The sequence below is a fragment of the Octopus bimaculoides genome, chromosome 8, assembly GCF_001194135.2.
Source record: "Octopus bimaculoides isolate UCB-OBI-ISO-001 chromosome 8, ASM119413v2, whole genome shotgun sequence".
In the NCBI taxonomy this organism is placed as follows: Eukaryota; Metazoa; Mollusca; class Cephalopoda; order Octopoda; family Octopodidae; genus Octopus; species Octopus bimaculoides.
Window position 1 is genome coordinate 73,747,316 of NC_068988.1, and position 19,650 is coordinate 73,766,965.

The 19,650-nt window shown below is 36.6% G+C and overlaps 1 protein-coding gene across 3 annotated transcripts in view; it reads right to left on the reverse strand.

The window, feature by feature from the left end:
* The window catches only part of LOC106871809 (probable mitochondrial pyruvate carrier 1), a 70,172-nt gene that overhangs the window by 33,470 nt on the left and 17,052 nt on the right, over positions 1-19,650 (reverse strand). Inside the window, exons 1-2 of one of the 3 annotated variants that reach the window (XM_052970174.1) lie at positions 15,745-15,762; positions 3,669-3,684 (exon numbers count right to left, since the gene is read on the reverse strand). In XM_052970174.1, coding sequence (XP_052826134.1) covers positions 3,669-3,684; positions 15,745-15,747 — 19 coding nt within the window. In that variant the 5' untranslated portion in view covers positions 15,748-15,762. Of the gene's footprint in view, positions 1-3,668; positions 3,685-15,657; positions 15,703-15,744; positions 15,763-19,650 lie in introns of those variants that run through there. The other 2 variants (XM_052970173.1, XM_014918458.2) reach the window with 2 other exon arrangements.

The window sequence follows — 19,650 nt, forward strand, 5'->3', positions numbered from 1 at the left end:
AAAGGAATCTGTGGAGGAACAGATGTTTCATTCCTCATATAGCAGAGTATTTCCAAAATCAGTTCTTTTGTTCCAAGAGCTGTCATCTCCTTTGATTTGAGAAACCATGTTTTTTTGTTTTAAAATATTGAATTTTGCCAATTTAAGTTCCTAAATTCATGAATATTTCACAGAGCCAACTCACTGCAGGGAAAGCAAGTTGGTTTATTAAATTTGATAGTACAAGAATACAAATAACAATCTTTGAAACAACAAAATTAAACAAAACTCATAAATTTTGGACAGATGTTGTTCCTTTCCTCCTCCTTCTCCTTCTGTAACAATAACAACAATTTCAAATTTTGGCACAAGGCCAGCAATTTCGAGGGAAGGGATAAGTTAATTACATTATTTTATTGACCTCCGAAAGAATGAAAGGCAAAGTAGACCTAAACAGAATTTGAACTCAGATCACAAAGATGGATGAAATGCAACTAAGCATTTTGCCTGCCATGCTAATGGTTTTGCCAGCTCACCACCGAACAATGATGATGATGATGATGCTCTGATGCAGCACCAGGCAATGGCTCTCATGGTTTCTGATCTTAATTGATAGGAAGTATTAACATGTACATGCTTTGTCTTGGTTTAAAAGATGGGCTACAGCAAATATTCTGCTTAATATCACAGATGTGCTTGTCAGTTGTTTGACCTTAACCAGTTGAGCATGTCCCTTGGTGACTGATAGTATATCCATCTCTGATCATGTGCAGGAGTAGTGGGGAAGCATCACAGCCACATGTTAGGAGGAATTCTTTGGGACTTGAATAATTCACCTCTGGAAACATGAGTGTTTCATTCATCATCCTTAAACAACCCTTATTCAGGGACCTTTTGAGTGGGATGGGCTACTTGACCTAAGAAAATTCTAACTGGCTCCACCTGCAAGATCATGTGTTGTTCATCTTGATATGAGGTTACCATGTTGTGTACATATGGTTGTGATGCATATGCCTGGTGTACCTTTATCAGATAGGTGGTCATGATAGGTATACTGGGCTCCGAATATTTGTACCCATGTTGCTTTGATGGCATGCACTGCTCCCTCATGTAATAATAATAATAATAATAATAATAATAATAATAATAATAATAATAATAATAATAAAATATGCCCTGATGCAGTACCAAGCAGTGGCTTTCATGGCTTCTCATCTTAACTGATTGGAAGTGTTATCATGGACATTGTGTTGTATTGGTATAAAAGGTGGGCTACAGCAAATATTCTGCTCAATACCACAGATTTGCTTGTCAGTTGTTTAGCCTTAACCAGTTGAGCATGTCCCTTAGTGCATCTCTGATCACGAGCAGAGGTAGTGGGGGAACATTATAGCCATGTGTTGAAAGGAATTCTTTGGGATCTGGATAATTCACCTTTGGAAACATGGGTATTTCGTTCAACATCCTTAACCCTTATTCAGGGACCTTTTGAGTGGGATGGGCTACTCGGCCTGAAGAAAATTTTAACTAAGCCCCATTTGCAAAGTCATGCACTGTTAATCTTGATATGAGATCACCATATCATGTATATATGGTTGCAACGCATGTGCCTGGTGTACCCTTATCAGACAGGTAGTCATGATGGGTATACTGGGCTTCATATATTTTACCCCAGTGTCACTGCTCTCTCACTCAATAATAATGATAATAATAATATTAATAATAGGATTATGACATTGGTACTTGGGTGTGGAATGTCATCATCATCAAATTCATTTAATGTCCATTGTCCATGCTGGCATGGATTGGACAGTTTGACACTAGAAGGCTGCGCCAGGCTCCAATCTGATTTGGCATGGTTTTCTATGGCTGGATGCCCTTCCTAACGCCAAACACTCCAAGAGTGGTTGCAATGAATTACGAAATTCAATATGTAAATGTTAAGTATTCTTTAATACATTATAATCAAAGGACTCATAATTGCCAGAACCGTTTCACATTTCCACACTTTCTGCTAGTAATTCAACCTTGCTTTATCTTAAATGCGTGTATACATACACACACACACATATGTATGCATATATAAGAATGTGTATGTGTGTAAATAGGGAACATCTTTTCTTTCAAACATATTACCATCAAGATATGAGTATAATTAATCTTATCTGCTTAGCAAGAGGATCAGAGAATACTCATTGTCATAAATATAATAGTTAATGCCAGGTTTAAAAATCATGCAATAGTTAAGTCTAATGGGCTTCATAATTTAGTTTACATGTGATGTATTAGAGTGTTGAATTTTGATTTGATTTTACTTCTAAATTTTTTTTTGGGGGGGGGGGTGACATTCCTATACAAAGATATACTGCCATTGACTACTTTTTCAATTTTGTTCCTTATGTATAAGAGGTACCAGATGTAATGTGCAAGAGAGAAAGCTAAGCTGGTATGGGCATATGATTGTGTATGGATGAAGACAGCTGCATAAAGAAGTGCCAATCTCTAATTGTGGAAGAAGTAGACCCAGGAGGGCATGGGATCATCATCATCATCATCATCATCATTTAACGTCCATTATCCATGCTGGCATGGGTTGGACGGTTTGACCAAGGCTGGTGAGATGGAAGGCTGCACCAGACTCCAGTCTGATTTGGCATGATTTTCTATGGCTGGATGCCTTTCTTAAGGCCAATCACTCCAAGAGTATAATGGGTACTTTTACATGCCACCAGCATGGATGCCATTTGCATGACACCAGTATCTGCCACAACTGATAGGCCTCCTTTTCAAGCACGACAAAATGCCAAAGGTCTTGTTCATTGCCTCTGTGAGGCCCAACACTCAAAAGAAACTCAGCCACTTTGCCTCCATGGGGCCCAACATAGTGAACAACCAATTATCAAAGTTTATGATGTGTGGAAAGAGACGCTGTGAGACCTCTGACAACAGGCTGCTGTCCACTTTCACAGAATCAACCAGAGCAAACAAGACTGAGTGCTCTGAGAATAAAATAATAATAATAATAATAATAATAATAATAATAATAAATGCTCTGAAGAAATATCAGGCAGTGGCTCCCATGGCTTCTGATCTTAACTGATTGGAAGTGCTCACATGCACATGTTTTTTCTTGGTGTAAGATGGACTACGGCAAGTATTTTGTTCAATATCACAGATTTGCTTGTCAGTTGCTTAATCTTAACCAGCATGTCCTTTAGTGTCTGACAATATATGCATGTTTGATCATGAGCAAGAGTAGTGAGAAGAGCATCACAGCTAGGTATTGGGAGGAATTGTTTGGAGTTTGCATGATTCACCTTGGAAACAAGGGTGTTTCATTCATCATCCTTAAACAACCTTTATTTTGGGATCTTTTGAGTGGGACTATTATTATTTAATGCCATAAGGTGGTAAGCTGGCAGAATCATTTACATATTGGACAAAATGCTTTGCAGCAATTCGTCCGTCTTTGCATTCTGGGTTCAAATTCTGTTATAGTCAACTTTTGCCTTTCATCTTTTTGGGAGCGATAAAATAAGTACCAGTCATTCACTGAACTTGATATAATTAACTAGTGCCCTCAATACAAATTTTCAGGCTTTATGCATATAGTAGAAAAAATTATCATTTAACGTCATTCCTGGAGTTATTCATTTCTATATTAAATATTAATATAATAATAAACTTACCTGGTCCCCAAAAGTGCTACAAAAGAAAAAAAAATTCCTGAATATATATTAAAATGATTTTAAGTGGTAGAAACAATTCAAAACTTCTTGAGAAACTGATAGTCAAAGATGATGACTACTTAAATATGAAATAATTAATAGGAGTCTAATAAAAGCATTTTATACATGTATGGATAGCACAAATAATCATATTTATAAATTAAAAAATAAAAATAAAGATATTTTGAATATATGTTATATCAAAACAGTCTTTGAAAACGTTCTAAGAAATTTTCTAAGCATACTGAAGAAAAGAAAAAGCAATATCTATAAGATAGCAAGGAATGTTCAATTTCTTGCTATCTTATAGATATTGCTTTTTCTTTCACTAAACTTATAAATAACAATGAATATCATCAGTTTAGTAGACACAAATTATGAAGCTACATGCTGCCATTGAACAAACTATTCAAAAAGATGAGTAACTGGATTATTATATCCCCACAGAAAACAAAACAATAAAGTTGAGAAAATGATATAACACAACTCTTTATTCAGCCACCTCCCTGACACTTTTTCACCTGACATGTATCATGCTATTTTTTTGACAACTTCTCTCCCACATTTTAATTCCTCTCACATCATATATCTCCTATACTACTCATACCATTGCACACTAGTTGTCTTCTCTCCTTTTGTCTCCCTGCATCTACCCCTCAATATCATCCCACATTTTTTTATAATTTGTAATTTTGCAACTTGAGATATTTATATCTTGTCTCTCTCCAAAGGGGCATCTGAAACATTAGACTTCACATCATGAAATATATCCAACTGTTTGAATTATTTGTATTAACTTTTTGCCAACACAGAACAGTCAGGACATTTGTCTCTCAGTTACGTATATGCAATGAACTTTATTTGACTGTTTTATTATTTCACTAATTTTTCTTTAGCCAACCTTTGCTATTGATTACAAGGATAATCCAATATAAAGTCACAAACCTTTAAACTGTAAGGTCTTCCCTTCATTCTCATCACTTTCCCTCCTCCTTTACTCACTCTGTCCCTTTCCTTTCTTTTTCTTTCTTTCTCACCCCTCCCTAATTCTTCAATCCCTCTGCTCCCTACTTCTCTCCTCTCCTTCCATGTGACCAGTGTTCTGCCAAGCTTGACGTTTCCTTCTTGATTCAACTACCATCCGTATAAGATTCTTTCCCATGACTTATATCTCTTATTTTCCTACCGTAAGGCTTCACTTCTACACACACTGGTTTAATTTAATTCATCCTTAGTCGAAAGACACCTGTTGTTAATGTCCTGTTGTTTGCATTTGTAATTGTGTACTATTTTTCCATTTTTTTCGTCCTTGTTTTCGTATACATTTGCTTGCTTTCTTCCAAATAATCTAGTGTTCTTAACTTAGATTTTCTTAGGGCTGGCCAGACTGGAGCAGTCTCAAGTGTAACTGGCCAAAACTGCAACAACGATCTGGAACACGACTGATGACAGAAAGCTCCAAATGACCTGTCCTTGTCTTTTCCTGTCTTTTTTTGTATCGCCTAACTGCCCAGATGTTTTGTTGTCGCCTGTTACATCCTTGTTCCATTTTTTGATTTGTTTATATATAATATAGGGGGCAGTGAATAAACTGTCATCTAAATTACGCAAAAATGAAAATAACACTGACATCTCATTTTAAGAGATATATTGACCAAAATTACATAAAAATATCTTGAAATACTAAAGAGTAAATTGACTCAATAAAATCACCATTGGCTTCAACCATGGCCTCCACACGACTTCAGAATCTCCTGCAACTCTTCTGGATGGTCTCCTTGTTTAAGTTGGTGAATGCTGCCATAATCCTTGCTTTCAGTTCATCCTTGGTGTCACAAGAAGTTTTGTTGGTCTCTCACCCAACTGTGCCCCACACATAATAATCAAGGGGGTTGCAGTCTGGGGAGTTAGGTGGCCAGATGTTAGGGGTGCTGTGGTTAAAGAAATTGTATGGCAGCCATGACTGGGTTCTCCTGCTTGTGTGGCATGGTGCAGAGTTTTGTTGTCAGACATAGGGTCTTTCAGCATCCACCCTCTTGACCCAGAGCAGCACTACCTCCACCAGGCACTGGATGTAGGCCTCTGTGTTGTGTCTAAATCCATGTGGGGAGATGAATGAAGGCATAACGTCGCCATCACTAGTGATCACTCCAAACACCATGATGTTGACTGGATGCTTGATTTTTATCACTTTCAGATTGCACTGTCCTCAGATTGACACCAGAACACTCTGAAATGTTCATATTGGAGCTTCCAGCATCAATGCCCAGAGTACAGCATGTCATTTCCAAATTTCTAGCAGAGTGAAATGCATCATAGTGGTGTTTTCCTCACAGACGTTGCCCAACTGACCCTACTAAACTGTGTAGTTGACAAAATCAAAAACAAACAATGCGCAGGCACAAAATTAAAAATATACAATGGCAAATAATTTACTCACTGCACCCTGTGTGTGTATATATATATATATATATATATATAAGGATAAGATCATTATTTAAAATACTGATCCTATCAGGTGGCCAGCATGGGAATAAAAACCTCAAAAGGTAATAATTATTATTAAAATTATAATTAAGAGGATCTAGGAGATACCACCATGCTTGAAATAACAGCCAAAACTTGACTCTAAAACCACATTAAATGATCATACAGCACCAGGAGAGAACACAAAAAGACAAAATAAACTAGTTTCTTAGGCTGTCCAGACTGGAGCAGTCTCGAACATAACTGGTCGAAACTGCAACAACTGCCCCAAGAAACTAGTTTATATTGTCTTTTTGTCTTCTCTCCTGGTGCTCTATGAACATTTAATGTGGTTTTAGAGTCAAGTTTTGGCTGCTGTTTCAAGCATTGTGGTATCTCTTAGATACCCTTAATTATAATAGAGAGAGAGAGAGAGAGAGAGAGAGAGAGAGAGAGAGTACCCAATCCTTTATTTGGTGGCCAATGAGGAAACTAAGGATAGATGAATGGTTAGTGAGAGCTGTACAAGCTATGTACAGGGATGCTGTCAGTAGGGTGAGGGTTGGCAACGAGTATAGTGAAGAATTCTGGGTAGGAGTAGGGGTCCACCAAGGATCAGTCCTCAGCCCCCTCTTATTCATCATAGTCCTCCAGACAATAACAGAGGAATTCAAGACAGGATGCCTCTGGGAGCTTCTCTATGTTGATGACCTTGCTCTAAATGCTGAGTCACTATCAGAACTAGAGGAGAAGTTTCAGGTGTGGAAGCAAGGATTAGAATCGAAGGGCCTTAGAGTCAACCTAGCTAAAACCAAAGTCTTAATAAGTAGGAAAGGCAGACAAATGACAAATCCCTTCAGGTAGATGGCCCTGCTCGATCTGTAGAAAAGGTGTAGGCAGAAACTCCATAAGATGTACCTATTGTAAGCTATGGACACATAAGAGGTGCAGCAATATCAAAGGAAGGCTAACTGGAAAGATAGTTTTTGTATGTGGCAAATACTCAGGAGCAATAAACACTGAAAATGTGCAGAAAACAACTTCTGTCACATGTCAGGGGGAAAAACTAGAAGTAGTTGATAGCTCCCATTACCTGGGTGACCAAGTCAGCAGTGGGGGTGGATGCTCTGAGAGTGTAGCTGCTAGAATAAGAATAGCCTGGACAAAGTCCAGAGAGTCCCTACCTCTGCTGGTAACAAAGGGCCTCTCACTCAGAGTAAAATGTAGACAGTATGACGCATGTGTATGAACAGTCATGCTACATGGCAGTGAAACATGGGCCGTGACTGCTAAGGACATGCGTAAGCTTGCAAGGAATGAAGCCAGTGTGCTCCGCTGGATGAGTAATGTCAGCGTGCATACACAACAGAGTGTAAGCACCCTAAGAAAAAAGTTGGACATAAGAAGCATCAGATGTGGTGTGCAAGAGAGACGACTGTGCTGGTATAGTCATGTGTTGCATATGGATGAGGACAGCTGTGTGAAAAAGTGTCACACCCAAGCAGTAGAGGAAGGAGTAGATCCAAAAGGACCTAGGATGAGGTGGTGAAGCACGACCTTCGAACACTGGGCCTCAAGAAGGTGATAACAAGTGACTGAGACTTTGGAGATATGATGTGCTTGAGAAGACCCAGCAAGCCAAGTGAGACTGTAACTGTGGCCTATGCCAGTGCAGCATAACCAGCCCATTTAAGAGTACCCTTCAATCATTGAGCAATAAACTGCGCTTGCAAAGACCTGTTGAGTCAAGTGAAGTCATTGTTGTGGCTGATGCCAGTACCACCTGATTGGCACCCATGCCGGTGGCACATACAAAGTACCAATTTGTGTGTGGTCATTGCCAGTGCCACCTGACTGGTCCTGTGCCAGTGGCACATAAAAAGCACCATTCGAGCATGGTCGTTACCAGTCCCACCTGACTGGCTTCCATGCTGGTGGCACATAAGCACCATTCAAATGTGGTCAATGCCAGTACCACCTGACTGGCCTTCGTGCCAGTGGCATGTAAAAAGCACCACTACACTTTCAGAGTGGTTGGCGTGAGGAAGGGCATCCAGCTGTAGAAACTTTGCCAGATCAGATTGTAGCCTGGTTCAGCTTTCTGGCTTGCCAGCCCTCAGTCAAAGTATCCAAAGCATGGAAAGCAGACATTAAATGACAATGATGATGATGAAATAGAAAATTTCTATTTGTAAATCTCTCAATGAGAGATATTCAGTAACAATATTCTAGGGTAAAGATTATTTGCCAACATAATGTGTTGTCCTGGTTTAGGACGAATGTTACCGTTATTTAGCCCCAGGAAACATCATCTGGTGACCAGGACTGCCACATTATGTTGGCAAATAATCTTTACTCTATATAACATATATATTACATATGTATTCTTTTACTTGTTTCAGTCATTTGACTGCAGCCATGCTGGAGCACCACCTATAGTCAAACAAATCGACCCCATGATTCATTTTTTGTAAGCCTAGTACTTATTCTATCTGTCTCTTTTGCCAAACTGCTAAGTTACAGGGATGTAAACACACCAGCATCGGTTGTCAAGCGATGGTGGGGTCAAACACAGACACACAAATACATACCTATATATATAAATACACACACACACACACATAATGGGCTTCTTTCAGTTTCCGTCCATCAAATCCACTCACAAGGCTTTGGTTAGCCCAAGGTACCACACAGTGGGATTGAACCCAGAGCCATGTGGTTGGAGAGCAAGCTTCTTACCACACAACTTATTTATAAGCTTAAAGCTTATAAGCAATCATCAAACACTGACTAAGGTAAATAGTCTAATATTGGGACACATAAGCCATCAATGGAAAAAAGTCGGGTTTGCCATACACATGGGACTCACACCAACACCTCTATGTATTTGTGGTCAAGGGCTTATATGCCCCAATATTACACAGTTTACCTTACTCAATGCACGATGATCGCTTATAAGCTTTAAGCTTATAAATATTATTATTATTATTATTATTATTATTATTAGTTACAGGAATGTAAAATTCAGCACCATTTACCAAATAATCGCAGAAAACACACATGGAAAAGTTGTTTACAAAAAAACAACATTATGAAAATATAGTCCTTAAATCTGACAGAAAAACCCAGGATGTACATTAGCGTAATGGTTAGCATGCTTGTCGCGAATACATAGAGGTGTGAGTTCAAGTCCCATGTGTATGGCAAACCCTACTCTTTTCCGTCAAGGGCTTATATACCCCAATATTAGACTATTTACCTTAGTCAATACATGGTGATCACTTAAAAATATTATCAATAATATTAATGTGCCAACTTTTTGTTTTTATACATACCTGTTGTGTGTATCACAGTTACTTCAAAGGAAGAAGTAAGTGGCAAAGTGGGAGAGAGGAAATGAGAGAGAGTGAGAGAGAGTGAGTGGTGACAGCGTTCGTTGTGTGGTTTTAAACATCAGTATTTTCAGAGTAGAGTGATACATACATCGCAAGAAAAGGAGATACATAGACCAAAAGAAAAGCAGATACATATATCTAAAGAAAGATAGATACATAGATACATACACACATTGTTAAATTAAAAGCGGGAGAGAGGAGGGACACAGACGAAGTGAGAGAAGTGAGAGACAGTAGACACATAGATCGAAAGAAAAGTTGATACATAGATACATAGATTGTTAAATGAAAGACAAATAACTACAGCAAATATTGAATGTCACTTTCACTTTTCATTACCACATGAGGATAAAATTAACTCACAAGTGGCTGAGTACTCCACAAACATGCATACTGTTAATGTAGGTCTCAGCCTCACACAGAATATGACAAGGCTGGCCCCTTTCAATTACAGCTACAACTCATTTTGGCCAGTTGAGTGGACTGGAGCAAGATAAGCCTTCAAGTGGTTGGAAGAAAACAAAAAAAAGATCCTATATAGGGGCAGGAGAATCTTTCAAGTTGTTAGGGTCACTATGGGTGTTAATCCGGTCCTAACAGTGGCATTTGTGGGTCTCACAGATCTGGAGGCCAGTAAACACTGATGTACAGGCTGTTGTTATGAAACTGAGTGTGAGTCGAGGGTAAAATCACTACACAATGGAATAGCAATTATTTCATCTCCGCTTTCACTGCTTATACTAAACACATGACATTTTTGCCTTACAATATAGAACATTTCCTTTTCTTTCACTCTATTTAAAAAATGGCAGTCTGTTGCTTATGATAATGTCCTGTTTATCTCATCAATGGAACAGTCTGCTTGTAATATTAACGTGCAAGTGGCTGAGTACTCCACAGACATGCACCACCATAACATAGTTGTGAGGGAGATACAGCCTCACACAGAATGTGACAATGCTGGCCCCTTTGAATTACAGCTACAACCATTTTTGAAAGCTGAGTGGACTGCAGCAAGGTGAAGTAGAGTACCTTGCTCAAGAATACTATGTGCCACCAGGAATCATACTCATGACTTTACGATCATGAGCCAAGTACCCCTAACCACTGAGCCATGCACCTTCACTCTTTTAACTGTAGGAAAAAGGAGTGAAGCGATAGAGACAGAGAAAGGAAAGCATCAGTCATTTGAAATGACAATTAGACTGAAATATGATCGATCTTTTCTAGCTTCTTTACTTTTAATAATGAAGAAGAGGGAAAGACATTTAGTAATGACTAGAGGAAAAGTCTTGCAGGTGTTTATGTTTTCATTCTGGGAGGTCTAGAATGATCGAGTGTTAGTTCTCTTTTCTTTCCCCCATTCCCGGTACTTATTCGCTTTCTTTTATAGTTCTTTATGTCTTTGAGTTGGGGGGAAGGATCATATTGTTTTTTTGGGGCATGTTTAACATTTTCCCTACAAACAAGCCCCACTTCCTTCCATTTTTTTTTCATACAAAAACTAATTATAGCTTTGGGCTGACCAAAGCCTTGAGTGGACTTGGTAGATGGAAACTGAAAAAACCCCCATCATATATATATATATATATATATATATATATATATATGTATGTATGTATGTATGTATGTATGTATGTATGTACGTATGTATTTATGCATATGTGTTTGTGTCAGTATGTCTCCCCACCACCATCGATTGACAACTGATGTTGGTGTGTTTGCATCTCCGTAACTTAGCTCATACAATAAGCACCAGGCTTACAGGGAATAAGTCCAGTGGGCGATTTCTTCAACTAAAGGGCGGTGCTCTAGCATGGCCACCATCAAATGACTGAAACAAGTAAAAGAATAAAAGAATACTAGAAGAACGTTCCATACCACTAAACCAAGAAGGTTTTTTGAATATGTACGATGTATTTTAAGGCTAAATTGTAAGTCTGTTTTCATTTGCATAGCCAAGATATTTTGGTTGGATTATATAGTTATTGGTTTTACACATCTTTCTATATTCTGTAACTGTCGCAATATAGAAACATTTCCCATGGCACCAGCACACAATTTACAGATGCTTACATCTTTTGTGTTTTCCATGAAGTTTTCGCAGGTCCAGCTAGTTACTATTATTTACATAAGTGTAAAATTCAGCACCATTTACCAAATAATTGCATATATATATATAGTAACTGTCCTTTTAAGTGGTCCTTTTGTTCATTTGGCAGACCTGGTGGGGGTGGGGGCATAAGCAGAGATGATTGTTGCTGTGCTATTCTGCAAAACTAGTCTAGGCTTAAGTACCCTATCACATACTCTGACTACTTCAATCACTTTATTTACCCATTTCTCAGCTATAAGTATGTTAACAACTCCTAGCCCATCACTGTTGCCCTCCCAGAAGAGTTTATACATATGCCTTTTACCAATGAGGAACCTGGCTGAAGCTCCCCTTCCACTGAACTTCTTGGATGCAGCACACAACACATCTCCTTTCAAGCATATCAACAATATCACTAGACCTATCTTTCAATTTGCCTACACTGACAGTACCAAATCTGAGGGAATGTATGGGGAGGCAGGAGATAACATGGGGAGGAGGAACTGTGGCTATCAGCATCTGAAAAGAAGGTTGTAATGAGCATTTGCCAACAGACACATCATAGCAGTTGTCCTCACATTTAATCCACCATCATTCATGTTACACTTGCTACCTCCATTGGATGTGTGGGTGCTATATCAGCACTACTTACAGCAGTGTTTGTACAGATACCAGTAAATATATATGTTGGTTAACTGATTAATTATTATCACTGCCATTGGTTGTGGATACCATATACTGGCAGTAGTATAAAGCAGTGTTAATATAAATGCACCGGGAACATCCAATGCCAAGTTCTAATAAACTGCAATAGTGATACATATGTAGGAACTAAATATTTATGCTGGTGCTTACCTTAATTTTCACTACATAATATACATATATAATTATTCACAAGGAAATTGGAGCAAGCAAGTTATTTTATTACATAAATTTACAATTGTTTCTTTGACATTTGATCTCAATAGTATTGCAATATTATTATATAATATATGCAACTATAGATTCTTGAGATATCAATATACTGATACAATCGATCATTGACTCTTATGTTATGTATAAAATCCATTGGTTTCTGTATCTTGAATTATCAACAATTTATATCTATAGCCAGTAGGTGTGTTTATATGATTAAATTTGCATATCACAAGAAAAATAAGTAAATAAATAAATCACAATTCAAATAGGATGCAAAAGAGAGGTAAAAAAGAGCAACTCAGTAGATAATAATGTTTTGTCACCAGAAGATATATAAATCATTTGACTTGCTAATACTCAGTGTTTTCTTTAATCATTTTCTTTTAAAAAAAGAGAGAGGAAAAGAAAAAAACATCTATTTCATCAGCTATTTAGAAACTGTAGACATAGTTCTGTACCATTATCACAATGTGGTGTAGGTGTATGTGTGTGAGAGAGGGAGGCAGCTATCTAAATACATGTTAACACAGAGGCCAAATGTCAACCCCCACTAAATACAGAAACCACACACCCAGATAAACGACAAAGATAAGTTTATTAATGTATTAAAGGGCATGCCTTACTTACTAAGGAGAGGAAGAAAAAAGAGGTAAACAGAAATTTTGTTTACTTATTTTAACAAAGTTATCATCATCATTTAACATCTGCTTTCCATGCTGGCATGGGTTAGATGGTTTAACTGAAACTGGTAAGCTGTAGGGCTACACCAGGTTCAAATCTCATCTTGTATGGTTTCAACACCAACCACTCCACAAGTGTAATGGGTGCTTTTTATGTGCCAGTTACGTAACGCCAGCATCAGCCGGCTGACAGGTCTTCTCAAGCATGGTATGTCGCCAAAGGTCTTGGTCACTTAGCATTGCCTCCATGAGGCCCAATGTTCGAAAGGTGCTTTTTACGTGCCAGTTATGTGACACCAGCATCAGCCACGACTATGATTTCACTTGGCTTCACAAGTCTTCTCAAGTCAAGTACAAAATCAGGTTCAAAATAAAGAATGACTTTACTTGTGCATCTAAAAACTTAATTTACATTATAACTTGTTTGGGATGTAAACAGAACTATTTAGGACAAATAGGAATGACATTAAGACAAAAAACAACACTGCATAGTGAACAACTTTGCTTCTTAAGATACAAATACTGCTCAGCAAACACATATATAGATGTGCTAGGAATTTTCAACCTAACTTTAAAATATTCCCTTTATAGCAATGTAGTAGAACAACTTCTGAACAACAGCAGATAAATAAAGAGACTACATTCATAGAAAAATATCGACTATGCCTAAATATGAACATCAGTTTTATTCAATCAATTCAATCTGATTAATTCTATTTTATTTATATATAACTAATCTACATATAATTAATTCACTTTACCTTCACAAAATAGGGGAAATATTGATAATTGAAATTATCAGCCAAGAAAATAGTGTTGCTGTAGGTCAAATTGACCTTGGCAACATGCGAAACAAGCAACAAGGCACATTTAGCAACATCTGAGCTATGCCATAAGGTACTTACTTAGGACAATCTACTGAAAATAAAAGATCCTTATAAACAAGAGCAGTCTTTTCTCAATGATCACTAGATTGCAAAATTTTGGCAAACAAAAGAGAAATTAAGAACAAATAAGACTGATTTTCTTTAAAGTAAGTTTGAAATTCTTCTTAAAAAATTAGGTTGTAAAAACAAAAAGGAGGAGAAGCATTTCTATAGAGTTTCTAAAAATCATAAGGAACTATCACGAAAAACAATAGCGTAGGTTTTGTTTGTTTGTTTTTTTTAATACCACAAATATATTACAATATATTTAGTCTTTTTGAGGTGGTGTTAGCAGTGAGTTGACTATGCTTTAACTGAAGAGATTTAATAGGGTTGAAACATGCCAAGGCTTTTCACTCCGCTACTGCATATCTCAAATTAATTTTGGTCAATTAAAAGTATGAGAGTTCCTTCCCATGTCCCTTTTGAGAATAGCTTTCGTTAATCCTAATTTGTAACATGTGCTTCCCTATATTTTCATTATAAAGAAAGCAGTCTTGTGAAATTTTCCATTATTAAAGCATATTTAGCTTACTCAATATTTCAACCATACAAATTCAATTAAAAACATTTTATATTTCAAAAATCACAATCCCACAACTATGTCTTTAAAAAGACTGATTCAGATCTAAGTCATATAATGCTTTGAAAATAAATTTACTTGTTAAATTAGCTGATTTGCTTAATTAATAGTACATCATTACATTTTCTGTACTGTTTTTCTTCTAATCTTGCAACAATTTTCCTTAACTACATATCTCACTTTAAGTTCTGACTTTTCAATATCTGACCAACTCTTTCTCAAAGTAGCCAGTAACAAATCTGATTAGTTGTCCTAAGCACCAGTAACCATAATAATATCCTTGTTTTAGTAATAATTCTTCAAGCAAAGTCTCCTACCTGTAATATGAATAACTTTCCTTGCTTGCTAAATATTATGATGTATACAAACTTCTGTTGCAATAAATGGTGAAATATTAAACTGACTCAAAAATTCTTTGTGAAAACATTCTGAAACTATGCATAACTATCAATAATCTAAGTCTTTGATGAAAAAAAAGCTCAGAGAAAATTTCTAATAACTTATGAATAATAACAAGTATGTTTATAATTTTCAAAATAGGGCTGCATATCATAAGTTTTCAGATATACCCAAAACATTTATCCTGAAAAATTAAAATTAAATATACAGTGGCAATAGATAACATAATAATTGAGGATGATGTTCTAGTACATCACATTTCTTTTATAGTGTTTTACATAGAAATAAAATGACAAGAGTAATGTAGAAGTGTAATATCAATAAATGTTAACACAAACAATAAAGATATTCCCCAGAATACTGTGTAATAAGTATTTTATAAGATGTTCAAAGAATTAGGTTAATTGATCAAAACAGTGGAAAATACGCACAATACTGAAGAGTTTTAAATGACAGCATATGAAATCAACTAATCTCCCTCAAAGTACCTCATAAATATCCAAAAATGGTACTGACATGTCAAATCTCCAGACAGTATGCTTACAACAAAGAATGGATACTTGTAGCTTGATTACCATTTAAAAAGTATTCAAATCAGGTTAACAGAAATATTTTATTAAAATATTGAAAATACTCACAGTACTGTTGACCATTTAACAACATCATATGAAAAAGAAAATAAAGGAAATTATCAAACAAATATTGATAGAATTTAGCATTGTTGAGAAATTTTTAGCAAAGAATGGACTCTCTACCAGTGGCATGCAAAGAAGTTGAACCACTCCCATACTACCCACTTCAGAAAAATTCTTAGCATTAAGTGGCAAGAAAAAATTCTTACCACAGAAGTACTTCTTTCATGCTGAACTGTCCAGCATCGACACAATCTTGGTGCAGTCACATCTGCACAGGACAGGTCGTGTAGTTTGCATGCCAGATCACTGGCTCCTAAAGAAACTTTTGAGTCTGATAAATGTTTCTGAGGAGGCTAAAAAATATGCTGCAAAGATGAGTAGCATTCTAGTATTAATTATTCTACTACATTAGAATATAATAATTGTTTCCGTTAAGATGGTTAAGATATATAAATAAATATAACTTCTGTAGTGGAAGATTATAACATAGCACAGAATTTTGTCAGTGAACAGGTTGCAGTCTCAAAGCGACAAAAATATTTTGGCAAATTAAATTTAAATGTTGAAGTGAATCTAATGGTTTTTGTATGTTTCTTAAATGGCTTATTAACACCTTCCGTGCTGCAATTGTATAGTAAAATTGTTTCTTTAATATTGTTTTCAGTACATTACTCATACTGAGTAATTAACATGTGCAACTGTTGGTCCATAGATCAACTTGTGTGTGTGTGTGTGTGTGTGTGTGTGTGTGCGCGCGCACACACACACACACACACAGACTGCGGCCATGCTGGGGCACCACCTTGAAGGGTTTTAGCCAAACAAATCGACCCCAGGACTTATTTCTTAAGCCTAATACTTATTCTACTGGTCTCTTTTGCTGAACTATTAAGTTACAGGAATGTAAACACAGCAACACCAGTTGTCAAGTGGGGGACAAACACACACACAAAGATATACATACATAGACACACACACACACATACAACCGGCATCCTTCAGTTTCCATCTACCAAATCCGTTCATAAAGCTTTGATCGGCCCAAGGCTATAGAAGATACTTGCCCAAGGTACCATGCAGTGGCACTGAACCCAGAGCCATGTAGTTGGGAAGCTAGCTTCTTACCACACAGCTACGCCTGCACCTACATATATTTTGGACAACACCTGAGCACACATATTACAACCTTCATATCTCTCTTTTCTTTACTCTACCATCACATCTATGCTCTGATCCTTGTTACTTGTGAATATACCCGGCACTTAACCATCTTTCTCCTGCTCTCTCTGACACTTTTGTTGTTTCCCACTCTCTCTCACTCTTCCCTCTGGCTGAGCAGCCACATATCTCCTCTACAGCAGCACACCTATTTCTGCCCTCATTCTTGGTTGCTTTCTCTCTCTCTCTTGCTGGGTAACCATGTACCTCCTCTATACCAAGACACCTATTTCTGCCAACCTATTTCTCTGTCACCCTCTAACCTTTCATCATCTGACACAAGTTCCCCTCCTCAAATGCCCCTGCCCTCTCATAATTCCTTTTCTTGTGTGTTACTCAGTGACCCTGCCAGTTCTGGTGCTATGTAAAAAGCATCCAGTCCACACTATAAAGTGGTTGGCATGTGGAAAGGCATCCAGCTGTAAAAATCATGCCAAAACTAACCTTGCCTGTGCTAGTGCCACGTAAAAAGCACTGAGTCCACTCTGTGGAGTAGTTGCTGTTAGGAAGGGCATCCAACCATAAAAATGCTGCCAAAATAGACAGAGTAGCAAAGGGTAGTTTTTCTACCTGTGAAACGTCCTACCCATACATGCATGGTAGATGGATGTTAAACAATGATGATGATGATAATAATATATACACACACACACACGCATATAATATGTATATTACATGGAAAAATGCGAGCAAGAGAAATGTTCTTAAGGTTATAAATCTGGAAAAGTACAGGACAAGTTATTACACTTGGAAAAGTTCAGGCAAGTTATTACATCTGGTAAAGTACAAACAAGAAAATTTTTACTTAAGATATTGCAGCTAAGGATAAGAATTTCAAATAAAATATTTAGATTTAGAAAATATTAGCCTTTATTAAAACTAAAAATTTTATTACAATTTATTACTTCTATTTGTTATTACTTGTTACTTCTATTAAAAATTAAAAATAACCTAAATATTTTTTGCACTTTAAAAAAATTCATTATTTTAATTATTAATTAATAATTAGAAATTTGAAAATAGGTTATAAAAAAATAATAGTAGTACATAATTAGTTAGAAAAATTCAAAAATTAGTTATATATTACAGTAAAATCTACCTATAACAACAAATTCACCGTAAAGTTTGCTTGAATTTAAGTTATCACCAAGTCTTCACATTTTTAGTCTTGAACAACACCTAGTTTTTACATAATGAATTTTCCTACCATATATTTGATTCTACTTTGCATAAAACTTTAGCTATATTGGTACTTCTGGCTCTCATTTTTTAAGTATTCTAGTGTGTCAATATTTTAACAAAATGATACCTTTTTTTTAAGTTTCTTTGTAAATTAAAATCAAATAATTTTCAATAGGCGCAGGAGTGGCTATGTGGTAAGTAGCTTGCTTACCAACCACATGGTTCCGAGTTCATTCCCACTGCGTGGCACCTTGGGCAAGTGTCTTCTACTATAGCCTCGGGCTAACCAATGCCTTGTGAGTGGATTTGGTAGACGGAAACTGAAAGAAGCCCGTCGTATATATATATATATATATATATATAAATGCATGTTTGTGTGTCTGTGTTTGTTCCCCCACCATTGCTTGACAACCGATGATGGTGTGTTTACATCCCTGTAACTTAGCGGTTCTGCAAAAAAGACCGATAGAATAAGTACTAGGCTTACAAAGAATAAGTTCTGGGGTCGATTTGCTTGACTAAAGACGATGCTCCAGCACGGCCGCAGTCAAATGACTGAAACAAGTATAAGAGTAATATTCAAATTTTATCCTTAGCTGCAATATTTTAAGTAAAAAAGTTTCTTGTTCTGTACTTTACCAGATGTAATAATTTGTCCCAAACTTTTCCAAGTGTAATAACTTAACCTGTACTTTTTCAGATTTATAACCTTAAGAATATCATTTCTCTTGCTTGCATTTTTCCATGTAATCCATATTTTTTCCAGGCTATGCTATTATGCTAATTAATAATGTGTCAATTAGCTGTGTTTTTCCTTACCTCAATGATGCCGGTGACATCTATTAAAAGTCCCCTAGAACTATATTCATAAAAAAAGTATAGAACTATATTGTTACGAACGCCCACACGCGAAGCACCTCGACGAAGAGAGAACTCGCGCGCGCGCGAAGGTCGACACTCAGTGAGTCGGGATGTTCGCCACGACTAAGCTCCGGCTGGAGCACGCAACGATGACAACAGGCAAAAGGAGGAGGATGAAATAACACGGAGACCATACGTTGGGTAGTGGAACTAACTTTTTCTTCTTTTTAGCAAACAAAACATTACATCATCAATACATGGCATAACATTGCGTAACAATAAATTCAATAGCATATAACAATAGCGCATGCAACATAATCAAAGGTTTACAATCATTACATAAGCAAGAGTTCGTACATCAAGTCCATTAAAAGTTCTTTTACTTCTTTGTTTTCTTTTCAGTTAAACAACATGTAACAAAGTTCTTTCTTTTTTTCTCTTTTAAGTTAACATCACAGTTAACAGTTCTTTTAACACATGTAACGACAAGTACATTTTTCTTGGGAGAATATTTACACAAACCTTTACCGTAATAATTTCCTTTCTTTCAAAACTCTCACTATAATCCACAAGTAGTGACCAACT